General features: G+C 43.2%; 1 protein-coding gene across 2 annotated transcripts in view; it reads left to right on the forward strand.

The window, feature by feature from the left end:
- The window catches only part of LOC112230451 (potassium voltage-gated channel subfamily H member 1), a 60959-nt gene that overhangs the window by 13679 nt on the left and 27948 nt on the right, over positions 1 to 19332 (forward strand). For both annotated transcript variants that reach the window (XM_024396774.2, XM_024396775.2), the window contains 2 exons: positions 12293 to 12492; positions 17554 to 17806. In XM_024396774.2, coding sequence (XP_024252542.1) covers positions 12293 to 12492; positions 17554 to 17806 — 453 coding nt within the window. The remainder of the gene's footprint in view (positions 1 to 12292; positions 12493 to 17553; positions 17807 to 19332) is intronic.

Below are 19332 nucleotides of genomic sequence, written 5' to 3' on the forward strand. Positions count from 1 at the left end.
GGCTAAAGACCATGGGTATTATGTATCAGCATAATGATGCCAATGTAGTGCATTGAAATACATTTTATGAGCCCATATGACCCCCTGATAAAATCCTAGTGCCAGTTTATACTGAGTTGTCAGCCATTTTAAGTCAGTTGAAAAATGGCAAGTAGATTTTTTGTTCTGGCGCTTGGCACCCAGGGCCGGTACAGGATGACAGGGGACCCCTTAGGTAGGTTGACTGACATCCTTCCTACCCCTAAAAAGAAGATTCAATGGAGATTTTGATTCATGCAACTGCCACTATAGGCACTAGTGACATTGGCAAGAGGTTTGGACCTTTTGGTGTAAATCGCAATGTAGCTGGTTCAAATCAAATCAAATTCTATTGGTCACATACACATATTTAGCAGATGTTATTGTGGGTGTAGCGAGATGCTTGTGTTCCTAGCTCCAACAGTGCAGTAGTATCTAACAAGTCACAACAATGCACACAAATCTAAAAGTAAAATAAAGGAATTAAGAAATGCACTGCTCAAAAAAATAAAGGGAACACTAAAATGACACATCCTAGATCTGAATGAATGAAATATTCTTATTAAATACTTTTTTCTTTACATAGTTGAATGTGCTGACAACAAAATCACACAAAAATTATCAATGGAAATCAAATTTATCAACCCATGGAGGTCTGGATTTGGAGTCACACTCAAAATTAAAGTGGAAAACCACACTACAGGCCGATCCAACTTTGATGTAATGTCCTTAAAACAAGTCAAAATTAGGCTCAGTAGTGTGTGTGGCCTCCACGTGCCTGTATGACCTCCCTACAATGCCTGGGCATGCTCCTGATGAGGTAGCGGATGGTCTCCTTAGGGATCTCCTCTGTGGTGCAACGTGGCGTTGGTGGATGGAGCGAGACATGATGTGCTCAATTGGATTCAGGTCTGGGGAACGGGCGGGCCAGTCCATAGCATCAATGCCTTCCTCTTGCAGGAACTGCTGACACACTCCAGCCACATGAGGTCTAGCATCGTCTTGCATTAGGAGGAACCCTGGGCCAACCGCATCAGCATATGGTCTCACAAGGGGTCTGAGGATCTGATCTCGGTACCTAATGGCAGTCAGGCTACCTCTGGCGAGCACATGGAGGGCTGTGCGGCCCCCCAAAGAAATGCCACCCCACACCATGACTGACCCACCGCCAAACCGGTCATGCTGGAGGATGTTGCATGCAGCAGAACGTTCTCCACGGCGTCTCCAGACTCTGTCACATGTGCTCAGTGTGAACCTGCTTTCATCTGTGAAGAGCACAGGGCGCCAGTGGCGAATTTGCTAATCTTGGTGTTCTCTGGCAAATGCCAAACATCCTGCACGGTGTTGGGCTGTAAGCACAACCCCCACCTGTGGACGTCGGGCCCCTCATACCACCCTCATGGAGTCTGTTTCTGACCGTTTGAGCAGACACATGCACATTTGTGGCCTGCTGGAGGTCATTCTGCAGGGCTCTGGCAGTGCTCCTCCTGCTCCTCCTTGCACAAAGGCGGAGGTAGCGGTCCTGCTGCTGGGTTGTTGGCCTCCTACGGCCTCCTCCACGTCTTCTGGTGTACTGGCCTGTCTCCTGGTAGCGCCTCCATGCTCTGGACACTACGCTGACAGACAGCAAACCTTCTTGCCACAGCTCGCATTGATGTGCCATCCTGGATGAGCTGCACTACCTGAGCCACTTGTGTGGGTTGTAGACTCCGTCTCATGCACCGCCAGCATTCAAAATTGACCAAAACATCAGCCAGGAAGCATAGGAACTGAGAAGTGGTCTGTGGTCATCACCTGCAGAACCACTCCTTTATTGGGGGTGTCTTGCTAATTCCCTATAATTTCGACCTGTTGTCTATTCCATTTGCACAACAGCATGTGACATTTATTGTTAATCAGTGTTGCTTCCTAAGTGGACAGTTTGATTTCACAGAAGTGTGATTGACTTGGAGTTACATTGTGTAGTTTAAGTGTCCCTTTATTTTTTTGAGCAGTGTATATAAATATTAGGACGAGCAATGTCGGAGTGGCGTTGACTAAAATACAGTAGAATAGAAAACAGTACATACATATGAACTGATCAAAGCAGTATGTAATTTTTTAAAAAGTGACTAGTGTTCCATTATTAAAGTGACCAGTGATTCCATGTCTATGTACAGTGCCTTGCGAAAGTATTCGGCCCCCTTGAACTTTGCGACCTTTTGCCACATTTCAGGCAATCCACACAGGTGGATTGTATTTATCATCATTAGTCATTTAGGTCAACATTGGATCATTCAGAGATCCTCACTGAACTTCTGGAGAGAGTTTGCTGCACTGAAAGTAAAGGGGCTGAATAATTTTGCACGCCCAATTTTTCAGTTTTTGATTTGTTAAAAAAGTTTGAAATATCCAATAAATGTCGTTCCACTTCATGATTGTATCCCACTTGTTGTTGATTCTTCACAAAAAATACAGTTTTATATCTTTATGTTTGAAGCCTGAAATGTGGCAAAAGGTCGCAAAGTTCAAGGGGGCCGAATACTTTCGCAAGGCACTGTATATAGGGCTACAGCTTCTAAGGTGCGGGGTTGAGTAACCGGGTGGTGCTTGGCTAGTGATGGCTATTTAACAGTCAGATAGCCTTGAGCCTTGTTTTTCAGTCTCTTGGTCCCAGGTTTGATGCACCTGTACTGACCTCGCCTTCTGGATGATAGCGGGGTGAACAGCCCCTGGCTCGGGTGGTTGATGTCCTTGATGATATTTTTGGCCTTCCTGTGACATCTCGTGCTGTAGGTATCCTGGAGGGCAGGCAGTGTGTCCCCAGTGATGCATTGGGCACACCGCACTACCCTCTGGAGAGCCCTGTGGTTGTGGGCGGCGCAGTTGCCATACCAGGCGGTGATAAAGACCGACAGGATGCTCTCAATTGTGCATCTGTAAAAGCCTAATTTCTTCAGCCTCCCGAGATTGAAGAGGTGCTGTTGCGCCTAATTCACCACACTGTTTGTGTGGGTGGACCATTTCAGATTGTCAGTGAAGTGTACGCAGAGGAACTTCACCTTCTCCATTGCGGTCCCGTCGATGTGGATAGGGGCGTGCTCCCTCTGCTGTTTCCTGAAGTCCATGATCAGCACCTTCGTGCTGAGGTTATTGTCCTGGCATCACTCCGCCAGGACCCTCACCTCCCTGTTGGCCGTCTCGTCATTGTTGGTAATCAGACCTACTACTGTTGTGTCTTCTGCAAACGTGATGATTGAGTTGGAGGCATGTGTGGCCAAGCAGTCATGGGTGAACAGGGAGTACAGGAGGGGGCTGAGCAGACACCCTTGTGGGGCCCCTGTGTTGAGGTTCAGCGAAGGACCCAGTTGCACAGGGACCCAGTTGCATAGGGCTGGGTTCAGGCTCAGGGCCCCAAGCTTAATGATGAGCTTGGAGGATACTATGGTGTTGAAGGCTGAGCTATAGTCAATGAACAGCATTCTTACATAGATATTCCTCTTGTCCAGATGGGATAGGGCAGTGTGCAGTGCGATGGTTCAAGCCTAACACAGGATCCTAGGGAATATACGATCACATGGGGTGTTTTGGACTCGTATTGTCTTACGCAACCAGCAGACACGTTCGGTGTCAATGATCTAGAACAAAAGCTCAAGGCAACATACAATTCCAACCCTTGCACACACGCACACACACACTCCTCACTCTGACAGTTAGCTACCTGCAGCTAAAGCCCAGCTTGCTGCCTTATCCAAGTGTCACCAAAGAGAGACTCTGTGCTTGACGGCAAGCCCTAATGGTGATCACTCCCCATGAGGCAACATTTGGAGTTGAGAAGTAGTGAGAGTTTATGCCTTCAGGGCTCAGCGATTACACTCTTAGGAATGACTTTGTGCGAGCCAGCCTGGACAAAGCCCCAGACATGAGCTATGTGGCTTGTCAGCTAGCTCTGCGTTTAAGTCACACTTAATGTGTGCCACGGACGATCAAACACACTGAGTGTTAGGACCACTGCATGGTACTAGATTGTGGGAACTCGTTGCCATAGCAACCAACATCCAGGTGGACCATATTAGCTCATTAGCGTAGTAATTTGTGTATACTCTAATCTACTATGCCTTATTACTTGGACTGATCTTTTTATTGATGCACTGAGTACCTGAGACTACTTAATGAGCCGGCTCAAGAATCCAGTGGTAAAAATAGATGATCCAGTTCCCTATGAAAGCACCTGGTTCGGCAGACCTCACACGGCATAGTTTCACTACCCCAGTTTCTCCTAGCCTCAAAGCCTGGTTACATTTCGACTCGTTAACGTGACATATATCACATGTAGAGGGTTCCACCACTGTAAAATAAGAACTCGAATCAACCTCAGAATCTCAGATCCTCAGTGAGACCAATTGCTGCTTTAATTTTCCAATATATAGTACCAGTCACAAGTTTGGACACACTGACTCATTCAATGGGTTTTCTTTATTTTTACTATTTTCTACATTGTAGAATAATAGCGAAGACATCAAAACTATGAAATAACACATCATGGAGTAACCAAAAAAGTATATATATTTTAGATTCTTCAAAGTAGCCACACCTTGCCTTGATGACAGCTTTGCACACTCTTGGCATTCTCTCAACCAGCTGCATGAGGTAGTCACCTGGAATGTTTTTTCAACAGTCTTAAATGAGTTCCCACATATGCTGAGCACTTGTTGGCTGCTTTTCCTTCACTCTGCGGTCCAACTCATCCCAAACCATCTCAATTGGGTTGAGGTCGGTGATTGTGGAAGCCAGGTCATCTGATGCAGCACCATCACTCTCCTTCATTGTAAAATAGCCCTTACACAGCCTGGAGGTGTGCTTTGGGTAATTGTCCTGTTGAAAAACAAATAATAGTCCCACTAAGTGCAAAACAGATGGGATGGCGTATCGCTGCAGAATGCTGTGGTAGCCATGCTGGTTAAGTGTGCCTTGAATTCAAAATAAATCACCGACAGTGTCACCAGCAAAGCACCATCACACCTCCTTCATGCTTCACTGTGGGAACTACACATGCGGAGATCATCCATTCACCTAATCTGTGTCTCACAAAGACATGGTGGTTAGAGGACAGATTTCCACCAGTCTAATGTCCATTGCAAATTTTTCTTGGCCCAAGCAAGTCTCTTCTTCTTATTGGTTTCCTTTAGTAGTGGTGTCTTTGCAGCTATTTGACCACGAAGGCCTGATTCACGCAGTCTCCTCTGAACAGTTAATATTGAGATGTCTGTTACTAAGTAATGGTGCAGGAGGGGATGGCTGCCGTTTTATGGGCTCTTAACCAACCGTGCTATTTTGTTTTTTTCGCATTGTTTGTAACTTATTTTGTACATAATGTTGCTACTACTGTCTCTTATGACCGAAAAGAGCTTCTGGACATCAGAACAATGATTACTCACCTTGAACTAGACAACTCATTTTTCTTTAATGAGTCGGACGAGAGACACCCGGCGAGGCCCTCATCCCCGTCATTCGCAGGGGAAAAAGACGGAGATATCGCGAGTCGTGGCTGAATGATGACATGAATAACATACAGCTGTCGGGTTACACGTTACACACTGTATCGGCAGGATAGAATAGCAGCCAGACGGATTACCAGACGGATTACCAGGCCATGTACTCCGAGCATGCGCTGACCAACTGGCAAGTGTCTACACTGACATTTTCAACCTCTCTCTGTCTGAGTCAATAATACCAACATGTTTCAAGCAGACCACCATAGTTCCTGTGCCCATGAACACTAAGGTAACCTGCCTAAATGACTACCGACCCATAGCACTCACGTCTGTAGCGATGAAGTACTTTGAAAGGCTGGGCATGGCTCACATCAACACTATTATCCCAGAAACCCTAGACCCACTTCAATTTGCATATCACCACAGCAGATCCACAGATGATGCAAGCTCTCTTTCAATCCACACTGTCCTTTCACACCTGGACAAAAGGAACACCTATGTGAGATTGCTATTCATTGACAACAGCTCAGCGTTCAACACCATAGTGCCCTCAAAGCTCATCACTAAGCTAAGGACCCTGGGACTAAACACCTCCCTCTGCAACTGGATCCTGGACTTCCTGATGGGCCGCCCCCAGGTGGTAAGGGTAGTTAACAACACATCCGCCACGCTGATCCTCAACACGGGGGCCCCTTAGGGGTGCATGCACATTCCCCTCCTGTACTCCCTGTGCACTCGTGACTGCATGGCCAGGCACAACTCCAACACCATCATTAAGTTTTCTGATGACACAACAGAGGTAGGCCTGATCACCGACAATGACGAGACAGCTTATAGAGAGGAGGTCAGAGACCTGGCCATGTGGTGCCAGGACAACAACCTCTCCCTCAACGTGATCAAGACAAAGGAGATGATTGTGGACTACAGAAAAGGAGGACCGAGTAACGCCCCCATTCTCATCGACCAGGCTGTAGTGGAGCAGGTTGAGAGTTTCAAGTTCCTTCGTGTCCACATCACCAACAAACTAACATGGTCCAACACTAAGACAGTCTTGAAGAGGGCACGACAAAGCCTATTCCCCCTCAGGAGACTGAAAAGATTTTGCATGGGTCCTCAGATCCTCAAAAGGTTCTACAGCTGCACCATCGAGAGCATCACTGCCTGGTATGGCAACTGCTCGGCCTTCGACCGCAAGGCACTACAAGGGGTAGTGCGTACGGCCCAGTACATCTCCAGTACATCATACCAGGCGGTGTCAAAGGAAGGCCCTAAAACTTGTCAAAGACTCCAGCCACCCTAGTCATAGACTGTTCTCTCTGCTATCGCACGGCAACCGGTACCGGAGCACCAAGTCTAGGTCCAAGAGGCTTCTATTTACATTTACTGCTACTCTGTTTATTATCTATGCAGTCACTTTAATAATTCTACCTACATGTACATATTACCTCAATTACCTCGACTAACCGGTGCCCCTGCACATTGACTCTGTACCGGTACCCCCTGTATGTAGCCTCGCTATTGTTAGTTTACTGCTGCTCTTTAATTATTTGTTACTTTTGTTTCTTTGTCTCTTTCTTAACTGCATTGTTGGTTAAGGGCTTGTAAGTAAGCATTTCACTGTAAGGTTGTATTCAGTGCATGTGACTAATACAATTTGATTTGATTTGAACTCTGCAAAGCATTTATTTGGGCTGTAATTTCTGAGGCTGGTAACTCTAATGAACTTCACCTCTGCAGCAGAGGTAACTCTGGGTCTTCCTTTCCTGTGGCTGTCCTCATGAGAGCCACTTTCATCACAGCGCTTGATGGTTTTTGCGACTGCACTTGAAGAAACTTTCAAAGTTCTTCGAATATTGTTGATTGACTGACCATGTCTTAAAGTAATGATGGACGGTCATTTCTCTTTGCTTATTTGAGCTGTTCTTGCCTTAATATGGACTTGGTATTTTACCAAATAGGGATATCTTCTGTATACCACCCCTACCTTGTCACAACACAACTGATTGGCTCAAACGCATTAAGAAGGAAAGAAATTCCACAAATTAACAAGGCACACCTGTTAATTGAAATGCATTCCAGATGACAACCTCATGAAGCTGGTTGAGAGAATGCCAAGAATGTGCAAAGCTGTCGTCAAGGCAAAGGATGGCTACTTTGAATAATCTCAAATATCAAATATATTTTGATTTATTTTACACGTTTTTGGTTACTACATGATTCCATATGTGTTATTTCATTGTTTTGATGTCTCACTATTATTCTATAATGTAAAATTGTACAATGGCCAGCATCCCGGAGTCGGCTCTTCACTGTTGACGTTGAGACTGGTGTTTTGCGGGTACTATTTAATGAAGCTGCCAGTTGAGGACTTGTGAGGCATCTGTTTCTCAAACTAGACACTCTAATGTACTTGTCCTCTTGCTCAGTTGTGCACTGCGTCCTCCCACTCCTCTTTCTATTCTGGTTAGAGCCAGTTTGCACAGTTCTGTGAAGGGAGTAGTACACAGCGTTGGCCGTTTCTTGGCAATTTCTCGCATGGAATAGCCTTCATTTCACAGAACAAGAATAGACGGACGAGTTTCAGAAGAAAGTCTTTGTTTCTGGACATTTTGAGCCTGTAATCGAACCCACAAATGCTGATGCTCCAGATACTCAACTAGTCTAAAGAAGGCCAGTTTTATTGCTTCTTTAATCAGGATAATAGTTTTCAGCTGTGCTAACATAATTGCAAAAGTGTTTTCTAATGATCAATTAGCCTTTTAATATAATAAACTTGGATTAGCTAACACAATGTGACATTGGAACACAGGAGTGATGGTTACTGATAGTGGGCCTCTTTACGCCTATGTAGTATTCAATTTAAAAAATCATCTGTTTCCAGCAACAATAGTCATTTACAACATTAACAATGTCTACACTGTATTTCTGATCAATTTGATGTTATTTTAATGGACAAGGACATTTCTAAGTGACCCCAAACTTTTGAATGGTAGTGTACATTCACACACACACACACACACACACGTATATACAAACATACAGTGCATTTGGAACGTATTCAGACCCCTTCCCTTTTTACACATTTTGTTGTGTTACAGCCTTATTCTAAAATGTATTAAATTATACATTTTTCGCACACAGTACCTCATAATGACAAAGCGAAAACAGGTTTTAGAATTTTTTGCAAATTTATTACAATTAAAAAACATACCTTATTTACATAAGTATTCAGACCCTTTGCTTTGAGATTTGAAATTGAGCTCCTGTTTCCATTGATTTTCCTTGAGTTGTTTCTACAACTTGATTGGAGTCCACCTGTGGTAAATGTAATGTATTGGACATGATTTGGAAAGGTACACACCTGTCTATATAAGTTCTCACAGTTGGCAGTGCATGTCAGAGCAAAAATCAAATCAAATCAAATTTTATTTGTCACATACACATGGTTAGCAGATGTTAATGCGAGTGTAGCGAAATGCTTGTGCTTCTAGTTCCGACAATGCAGTAATAACGAACAAGTAATCTAACTAACAATTCCAAAAAAACTACTGTCTTATACACAGTGTAAGGGGATAAGGAATATGTACATAAGGATATATGAATGAGTGATGGTACAGAGCAGCATAGGCAAGATACAGTAGATGATATCGAGTACAGTATATACATATGAGATGAGTATGTAAACCAAGTGGCATAGTTAAAGTGGCTAGTGATACATGTGTTACATAAGGATGCAGTCGATGATATAGAGTACAGTATCTACGTATGCATATGAGATGAATAATGTAGGGTAAGTAACATTATATAAGGTAGCATTGTTTAAAGTGGCTAGTGATATATTTACATCATTTCCCATCAATTCCCATTATTAAAGTGGCTGGAGTAGAGTCAGTGTCATTGACAGTGTGTTGGCAGTAGCCACTCAATGTTAGTGGTGGCTGTTTAACAGTCTGATGGCCTTGAGATAGAAGCTGTTTTTCAGTCTCTCGGTCCCAGCTTTGATGCACCTGTACTGACCTCGCCTTCTGGATGACAGCGGGGTGAACAGGCAGTGGCTCGGTGGTTGATGTCCTTGATGATCTTTATGGCCTTCCTGTAGCATCGGGTGGTGTAGGTGTCCTGGAGGGCAGGTAGTTTGCCCCCGGTGATGCGTTGTGCAGACCTCACTACCCTCTGGAGAGCCTTACGGTTGAGGGCGGTGCAGTTGCCATACCAGGCGGTGATACAGCCCGCCAGGATGCTCTCGATTGTGCATCTGTAGAAGTTTGTGAGTGCTTTTGGTGACAAGCCGAATTTCTTCAGCCTCCTGAGGTTGAAGAGGCGCTGCTGCGCCTTCCTCACGATGCTGTCTGTGTGAGTGGACCAATTCAGTTTGTCTGTGATGTGTATGCCGAGGAACTTAAAACTTTCTACCCTCTCCACTACTGTTCCATCGATGTGGATGGGGGTGTTCCCTCTGCTGTTTCCTGAAGTCCACAATCATCTCCTTAGTTTTGTTGACGTTGAGTGTGAGGTTATTTTCCTGACACCACACTCCGAGGGCCCTCACCTCCTCCCTGTAGGCCGTCTCGTCGTTGTTGGTAATCAAGCCTACCACTGTTGTGTCGTCCGCAAACTTGATGATTGAGTTGGAGGCGTGCATGGCCACGCAGTCGTGGGTGAACAGGGAGTACAGGAGAGGGCTCAGAACGCACCCTTGTGGGGCCCCAGTGTTGAGGATCAGCGGGGAGGAGATGTTGTTGCCTACCCTCACCACCTGGGGGCGGCCCGTCAGGAAGTCCAGAACCCAGTTGCACAGGGCGGGGTCGAGACCCAGGGTCAAAAATCAAACCATGAGGTCGAAGGAATTGTCCGTAGAGCTCTGAGACAGGATTGTGTCGAGGCACAGATCTGGAGAAGGGTACCAAAACAATTCTGCAGCATCGAAGGTCCCCAAAAACACAGTGGACTCCATCATTCTCAAATGGAAGAAGTGTGGAACCACAAGAATCTTCCTAGAGCTGGCTGCCTGGCCAAACTGAGCAATCGGGGGAGAAGGGCCTTGGTCAGGGAGGTGACCAAGAACCCAATGGTAACTCTGACAGAGCTTCAGAACCTTCCAGAAGGACAACCATCTCTGCAGCAGTCCACCAATCAGGCCTTTATGGTAGAGTGGCCAGACTGAAGCCACTCCTCAGTAAAAGGCACATGACAGCTCTCTTGGAGTTTGCCAAAAGGCACCTAAAGGACTCTCAGACCATGAAAAACAAGATTCTCTGGTCTGATGAAACCAAGATGGAACTCTTGAATGCCAAGGGACACGCCTGGATGAAACCAGGTACTGCTCATCACCTGACCAATACTATCCCTACGGTGAAGCATGGCGGTGGCAGCAACATGCTGTGGGGATGTTTTTCAGGGGCAGGGACTGGGAGAATAGTCAGGATCGAGGGAAAGATGAAAGGAGCGAAGTACAGTGAGATCCTTGATGAAAACCTGCTCCAGAGTGCTCAAGACCTCAAACTAGGGCGAAGGTTCACCTTCCAACAGGATAACGACCCTAAGCACACAGCCAAGACAACGTAGGAGTGGCTTCGGGACAAGTCTCTGAATCCAGTTACAATTAAATTACACCCTTAAATTGCTTCTGATAACTGAATGATCCAGCCTAGTGTATGTTGTCAGAACAGTCCCAAGCTGTTGCATTTAACAGTAGTCAACAGTATCCTGATGCATTTTTATCACAGGCGGCTACCCTTAGTTCAGATCTGTGGCTTGATCAGACAAGCTTGATTTGGCTTGATTTGGCCCATCACTCATCACTGCTGCGGCTGGAAAAATGACAGAAGTTTTTAGCCCAGCCTAATGCCTCTGAGCGCTGCTCCATTGTGTATATGACAGGCCCTCTCTCGTCTCCCTGACTGTTTACCTGTTGTGCTCGTCGCCTCTGCGAGGATCGATTGCGTCAGCAGCAACAATAATATAGTCATGTCATCCACCTTCTAAAACGTCCTTTGGCAAGGTTGCTCAATATCCCCTTCAGTTTAACAATTATGATGACCCTTTGGTTATAATAAAGCCAGTGATTTTTCAGCTTTTGGTGTGCCACCTGAACGATTGAAAACGAGCACTATGTTTCACTTCCCTTGAAAATGAATGCCACCAGTGTCATCACTAATGGCTGACAGGACCTCTATTGATTTCTCTGACCCTGCTGTGGAGGAGTGGGACACTGGAAGGGGAATAGGGCGACACATTCTCAGGCAAAGTGCTGACTTGGGTATGAATTGTGAGAGCCGATATTGATTGGATAGCTGCGGGATTGAGACACAGAATGAGAGATGGCTGATTGGTCAGCAGTCAGTGGGAAGTGAGAGGGAGTGTGACACCATTTTGTCTTTACAGACCATCTCCCAAAGCCCATTATGACCAATGGAGAGATAATGTCCGTGTAGAAGAAGATACGATAAATGTAACGTGCCACTTGTTTTGCTACACACATCGCTGCATTTGCAAGGGCACACAATGATGTTTCCAAGTTATGACTGTGAATATGGGGATATTATTGTGATAGATTTACTGTTGTCTGCCAAAAGAAAACATCACACATGGTTACTTTGGGTCTCTAGTGTTCTGTTCTTTCACTATTAATAATACACAGAACAGTCTTGTCAGTGGAAAAATGCTAATAAACTCAAAACCATTATTCTTACCAGCTCATCATTTTAAGGGTCCCATTTGCTAGAATCCTTTAGTGGACACATCAACAGTAGGCCATATTTGCCAGCACATTGACCACACTCTTTATTGGTATTTTCCAGCACTCCTGTATGCCACCATCTTCGGTAACGTGACCACCATCTTCCAGCAGATGTACGCCAACACCAACCGCTACCACGAGATGCTCAACAGCGTCCGCGACTTCCTCAAGCTCTACCAGGTGCCAAAGGGCCTCAGTGAACGCGTCATGGACTACATTGTATCTACATGGTCCATGTCTAGAGGCATCGATACAGACAAGGTAATGCAAACATGGCTTAAAACGTCCATACCATTTTGTTACCGTCTCACAGTATGCATCTTTATTTCATGGCTAAGTTGGTCTGTGAGAGGAATCAAAAGGTTATGCATCACCATGGATATTACTGGTATGTGTTATTGGTATTATGTTGTCATTGTTATACCATTATTATTCATTTATTATAATTATTATTATATTGATACAATTGACTGATTTAACGCTACTCATTGGCCTCCGATTCAAATGTTTAAGATATGACTGTATCATTCCTCGGACCCCATACCGATCCAAATGTAAAATGCATTGGTCAGAAAATTGATTGAAACGTTAGGAATCGCCGATTCACAAATTTTTTTTTTCTCATATTACTTTATTTTTTGCCTTCCAAAACTACCTCATCTTTTGTGACAACTGCTGTGTCCTCTCCTTCAGTGTCAAACTAAAAGTACAGTGCCTTGCGAAAGTATTCGGCCCCCTTGAACTTTGCGACCTTTTGCCACATTTCAGGCTTCAAACATAAAGATATAAAACTGTATTTTTTTGTGAAGAATCAACAACAAGTGGGACACAATCATGAAGTGGAACAACATTTATTGGATTTTTCAAACTTTTTTAACAAATCAAAAACTGAAAAATTGGGCGTGCAAAATTATTCAGCCCCTTTACTTTCAGTGCAGCAAACTCTCTCCAGAAGTCCAGTGAGGATCTCTGAATGATCCAATGTTGACCTAAATGACTAATGATGATAAATACAATCCACCTGTGTGTAATCAAGTCTCCGTATAAATGCACCTGCACTGTGATAGTCTCAGAGGTCCATTAAAAGCGCAGAGAGCATCATGAAGAACAAGGAACACACCATGCAGGTCCGAGATACTGTTGTGAATAAGTTTAAAGCCGGATTTGGATACAAAAAGATTTCCCAAGCTTTAAACATCCCAAGGAGCACTGTGCAAGCGATAATATTGAAATGGAAGGAGTATCAGACCACTGCAAATCTACCAAGACCTGGCCGTCCCTCTAAACTTTCAGCTCATACAAGGAGAAGACTGATCAGAGATGCAGCCAAGAGGCCCATGATCACTCTGGATGAACTGCAGAGATCTACAGCTGAGGTGGGAGACTCTGTCCATAGGACAACAATCAGTCGTGTATTGCACAAATCTGGCCTTTATGGAAGAGTGGCAAGAAGAAAGCCATTTCTTAAAGATATCCATAAAAAGTGTTGTTTAAAGTTTGCCACAAGCCACCTGGGAGACACACCAAACATGTGGAAGAAGGTGCTCTGGTCAGATGAAACCAAAATGGAACTTTTTGGCAACAATGCAAAACGGTGTGTTTAGCGTAAAAGCAACACAGCTCATCACCCTGAACACACCATACCCACTGTCAAACATGGTGGTGGCAGCATCATGGTTTGGGCCTGCTTTTCTTCAGCAGGGAAAGGGAAGATGGTTAAAATTGATGGGAAGATTGGTGGAGCCTAATACAGGACCATTCTGGAAGAAAACCTGATAGAGTCTGCAAAAAACCTGAGACTGGGACGGAGATTTGTCTTCCAACAAGACAATGATCCAAAACAAAAAGCAAAATCTACAATGGAATGGTTCAAAAATAAACATATCCAGGTGTTAGAATGGCCAAGTCAAAGTCCAGACCTGAATCCAATCGAGAATCTGTGGAAAGAACTGAAAACTGCTGTTCACAAATGCTCTCCATCCAACCTCACTGAGCTCGAGCTGTTTTGCAAGGAGGAATGGGAAAAAAATTCAGTCTCTCGATGTGCAAAACTGATAGAGACATACATACCCCAAGCGACTTACAGCTGTAATCGCAGCAAAAGGTGACGCTACAAAGTATTAACTTAAGGGGGCTGAATAATTTTGCACGCCCAATTTTTCAGTTTTTGATTTGTTAAAAAAGTCTGAAATATCCAATAAATGTCGTTCCACTTCATGATTGTGTCCCACTTGTTGTTGATTCTTCACAAAAAAATACAGTTTTATATCTTTATGTTTGAAGCCTGAAATGTGGCAAAAGGTTGCAACGTTCAAGGGGGCCGAATACTTTCGCAAGGCACTGTAACTGTTGACAGTCATTGATCGACAAGTAATTTTGCATGCCGAACAACCCTAGGGAATATCAGTAGCGTCGTCAAACTGCACACTGGGCCCAGCTTCGCACGCTGACCAATGCGAGGTAGAAGGCCTGTTCCTGATCTTGCACACCTGTGTTCAAATGCTAAAATGGCTTGCGTGATATTAGGGTTTATTAGTTGAGTGACAACGTATGTCATTTGCTAGGTTATTGTTATGAATGAACTGTTGAAATAGTGTGTTTTAACCAGAATAAAAGTAAGCTACCAGAAACACATCTCTCATCTAGATGTACCTGCTGAGCAGGGTTTACAATAGATTTGATTTTGCTGCACAAAACCCATCAGCAATAGTTTGGGTAGTTTTACTTTAAACAATTAGTGTATATGGTCATTTTTAGACATACAGATTAAAGTTCATTATTTCATAAGGAGGAATCACCTTTTGGGAGGAGCACTGCATTTAAAAAACAAAAAATGTATTTCACCTTTATTTAACCAGGTAGGCTAGTTGAGAACAAGTTCTCATTTATAACTGCGACCTGGCCAAGATAAAGCATAGCAGTGTGAACAGACAACACAGAGATACACATGGAGTAAACAATTAAGTCAATAACACAGTAGAAAAAAAAGAGAGTCTATATACATTGTGTGCAAAAGGCATGAGGAGGTAGGCGAATAATTACAATTTAGCAGATTAACACTGGAGTGATAAATGATCAGATGGTCATGTACAGGTAGAGATACTGGTGTGCAGAAGAGCATGGCTTAAGCGGGAGGGGAAAATAAACTCACTACACTTCCAAACGGTCAAAACCATTTGATTTTGAGATGGGGGTATAATCCAAAATTGTGCTATATATTTATTGGCTATGTCATAGCTAATTTGTAACGGAAAAATATTGATTCATGTACATTACTAGCTCGAACACTTGATCTGCAAAAATGAGAAGTTAATTAGTGGGTGATGGTAATTTCAGAAGTGCGGGGACAAAAAAATGTGGCTACATTGTCCCCACCCCTCCTAATCTGATAGTGGGGTGGCAGGTGGCAAGTGTCCTTTATGGCTCAGATTAGGTGCCTACATAGTATACACCACAGCATAATTTACACACGCAGATGTACACATCAACTCAGACAGATCCAGCTCAGAGAGGCCCAGCTCATGAGTTCCATCACCAGCAGGTTCAGATTTGCAATGGAAAATGTATGTGCTTATACAACAAATATTAGTGCATCGAATTGTATCGCATCGATTCATTCTCGAATTCAACTGAATCGCACCAAATCATTTCAAACTAAAATTTAGCATTCCTGTATCATATCGGAGGCCACATATCTAGATTCGAATCGTCTTGAAAGGGAATGATGCACATCCCTACAATTTATTATTATTATTGTATTATGTCAAAAGGGAATAGATTCATACAGAACTAGAAATACGATCTGATGTTCTGTCATCTAGTCTCATATTTCAACACTACTGGTCCTATTTGTCTTCTGGCTCATTCTAAATTAGAATTATTCCTGACCTGGTCCTGCAAATGCCTGTTGGGTATGACCTCTTAACATTTGACACACTAGGAGATGCAGAGGTGATCATGTGCAATTGGCCCTCTATTCCCAGAACAGAGAGAGACTGAAATTTGCAAAGATTCACCCCTTTGAAGTTGATGTGAAAGGGATCATTCTATTTGGGGGGGAAGTTTTAGCTTATTTTTGACTTGTTTCATTCAAACCTTTTTTAAATGCCCACACCAGTAGAAATCTACTTTTTTTTTTCAACTGAAAGACTATGGCCAGAGCTTACCCATAATATTGCACAATGATTTAAGTTAATAAGTCATCGTTTTAGTCAAAGTATGATATCTTTGGGCTTGAAGTGACAAATTCGAACTGCCCACTTCATGCAAATCCGTGGGCATGTGGTGTTTTTTCCTATGATATGACACACATTATTGTCAGCCTACATTTCAGGGCTGGGTTTTATTGTAATGTTACCACCCACCAGCATGGCATTGTTTATTCATCAGAAAAAGCTGCAACGTTATTACTCTTCGCTACTGAGATGAGCCAAACAGCCTTGTGACCACTTGGCTAACTGAGCCATGGAGCAAAATAAAATAGGGGGTGCAAACATACGTTTTTCAACCTCCACTTTTTTTCCTCCTTTTTTTCCCAAAAATTATACAAAATCCATTGGATAATTTGTCACATTTCACTTTTCTAGTCTGTATTAAAAGTATATATACGGGGACCATTTTATAAAATGGTAAAATTGCATGATACTGCATAATAGCATTTTGCAAACCTGCTCCCCCTGTCGCCCCAAGATCAATGTTTTTGACCACTGAAGTTTTGCTTCACGACACGCTCCACTGCTTTGACTGGTGTAACGTTATCCGCTATCCAGATAATGAGAAGCCACCCGCGAAAGGAAATTGCAGCGTGCATGATGACGAGCAGTCATTGTAGGCTATAATTTCTCTTCCCCTGTGGGCACAGGCTGACTTTGCTCAGGCAAAGCCTGCTAGAAACCTTCCTACCAAAGGTTGCACCTTGTCCATTACAATGTAGAAAAACGCATATCAGCTATCTTTCAATAGTTAGTTATTGTAGTTATTGTGGCCCAGCATCATCCAGGTTTGGCCGGGGTAGGCCGTCATTGTAAATAAGAGTTTGTTCTTAACTGACTTGCCTAGTTAAATAAAAAATATAAAATATAAATAAAAATCAATGCTTATTGTAAATAAGAGTTTGTTCTTAACTGACTTGCCTAGTTAAATAAAGGTTAAATAAAAAATATAAATAAAAATCAATGCTTATGATAAAAAAAACACAACACCATAACATTAGCTAGTTAGACAAGGTTAGCATGCTAGCTAGCTACACTGTTTATCAACTCCACGAAGAAAATACCACAACCAATTTGTGAATATGTATAAGTAACCTCTCCTCTCCCGCAGGTGTTGCAGATCTGCCCCAAGGACATGCGGGCGGACATTTGCGTCCATCTTAACAGAAAGGTGTTCAAGGAGCACCCAGCCTTCCGACTGGCGAGCGACGGGTGCCTAAGGGCCCTGGCCATGGAGTTCCAGACCACCCACAGTGCCCCGGGAGACCTCATCTACCACGCGGGCGAAAGTGTAGACAGCCTCTGTTTCGTGGTGTCCGGGTCCTTGGAGGTCATCCAGGACGATGAGGTTGTGGCCATATTAGGTGAGGGTTTATTTATTCTTAATTTTTAAACCTTCATTTATCCAGGAAGTGTATTTGAGGCCAGAAGACCAGAGGGAGACATGGTCAAGAGGCCATCTTTGGTATCTGTATGTATAGTCAATATCTGACACTCGAAAACAATTGCATTATAAAATGGTGTGTTTTCATGACCATATTACACTTAGTGACCTTTAAATGCATAGAGCATTGATGGACCTGGCTTATTGCTCATTTGGTGAAATTGAGGTGAGAGTAAAGTGGATTGCGCTGAAAAACATGTTTCCTGTTTGTGTACACCTGACTGTAAGATATTGCATCACATTAGTATTCAAGACGACAATAGAGACTCTGATTGCGGAGATCCACCCCTTGATGTAGGTTCACGTCTGCTGCTTTAAAGCGTAAACCAGCCTCAAAATAGCAAATTACATCTGTGCTTCTTTTTAATGTTAATAAAAAGTGAATTAAAGCGTCCCTATTCTCTATACAATCTTTCAGGAAGTATGCTCAAGGGCCTACATTGAGCAAACTCAATGTTTTGATAGTCGCATGCTTTTCACTTTCATAAGAGCCATGACAATATCTGTGCAACCCCTCAGTGCGATTCTCGTGAACCCGTTATTATGCGGAAACGAATGTTGTGAAAATTAGCAGTGAGCATGTCAAAGCAAACAGTAGTAGTCCTAACTCTAATAAACAAAATCAGCTTTGTGTGGATCTCTGGAGGTGACGTACAGATGTAGGATCTTAATTTGAGCCAGTTTGCTACAGCAGGAAAATAATCCTGCAGCAACAGGAAATGTGAATTATTATGTAGATTATGATGGAACATTTTTTTGTAGGGGTTGATACAAATCCAGTCTGAAAATCAAGTCTTGAATTTCAAAGTGGAAATTACAAACTTCAGAAGCCTTTTTTAAACCTCATATACTACAAGTAAAACATATCTGCACTGCAGGAAAGTTCCCTGCAAAAGGGTGGTCAATAAAACAATTCATTATGATTAAGATCCTACATCTGTGTTCAACCACATGAGAAGTCAAATGAAGACAAATTACACTTTCTGAAATGAAACTTTGAGAGTATACTGAACCTCTGTTGTCTGGGACGTGATGTGAAGAGGTCTACAGCAGGGTTCTCCAACCTTTTCTAGCATGAGAGCTTCTTTAAAAAAAATGAAAGCTCAAAAATGTAAATAAATAAACTTAACATCACAATGTTACGTCACCACAATATTTTGCTTTATGGACAAAAATGGATTACATAATAGCTATACTAACCATATTTTTTCATCTCACTTTAAAATGACTTTCGGCAGGAAAGAAAATAGCCTTGCCGGAGAATTGCCGGAGAATTTCGGCACAACACCGGGACCAAAATTGAAACCCCTGCTCTATTACAATTGAGTCAAAGTTTTTCAGTTTAGCCACCCCACTATATATGAACAAACATGCCATATTTGTGTCAACCTGTAGTGGTTGATATTATTTTAAAATGCTTGTGTGATATAATAATAAAACATATAG

This window comes from Oncorhynchus tshawytscha, linkage group LG32 (assembly GCF_018296145.1).
Source record: "Oncorhynchus tshawytscha isolate Ot180627B linkage group LG32, Otsh_v2.0, whole genome shotgun sequence".
Classification (NCBI taxonomy): domain Eukaryota; kingdom Metazoa; phylum Chordata; class Actinopteri; order Salmoniformes; family Salmonidae; genus Oncorhynchus; species Oncorhynchus tshawytscha.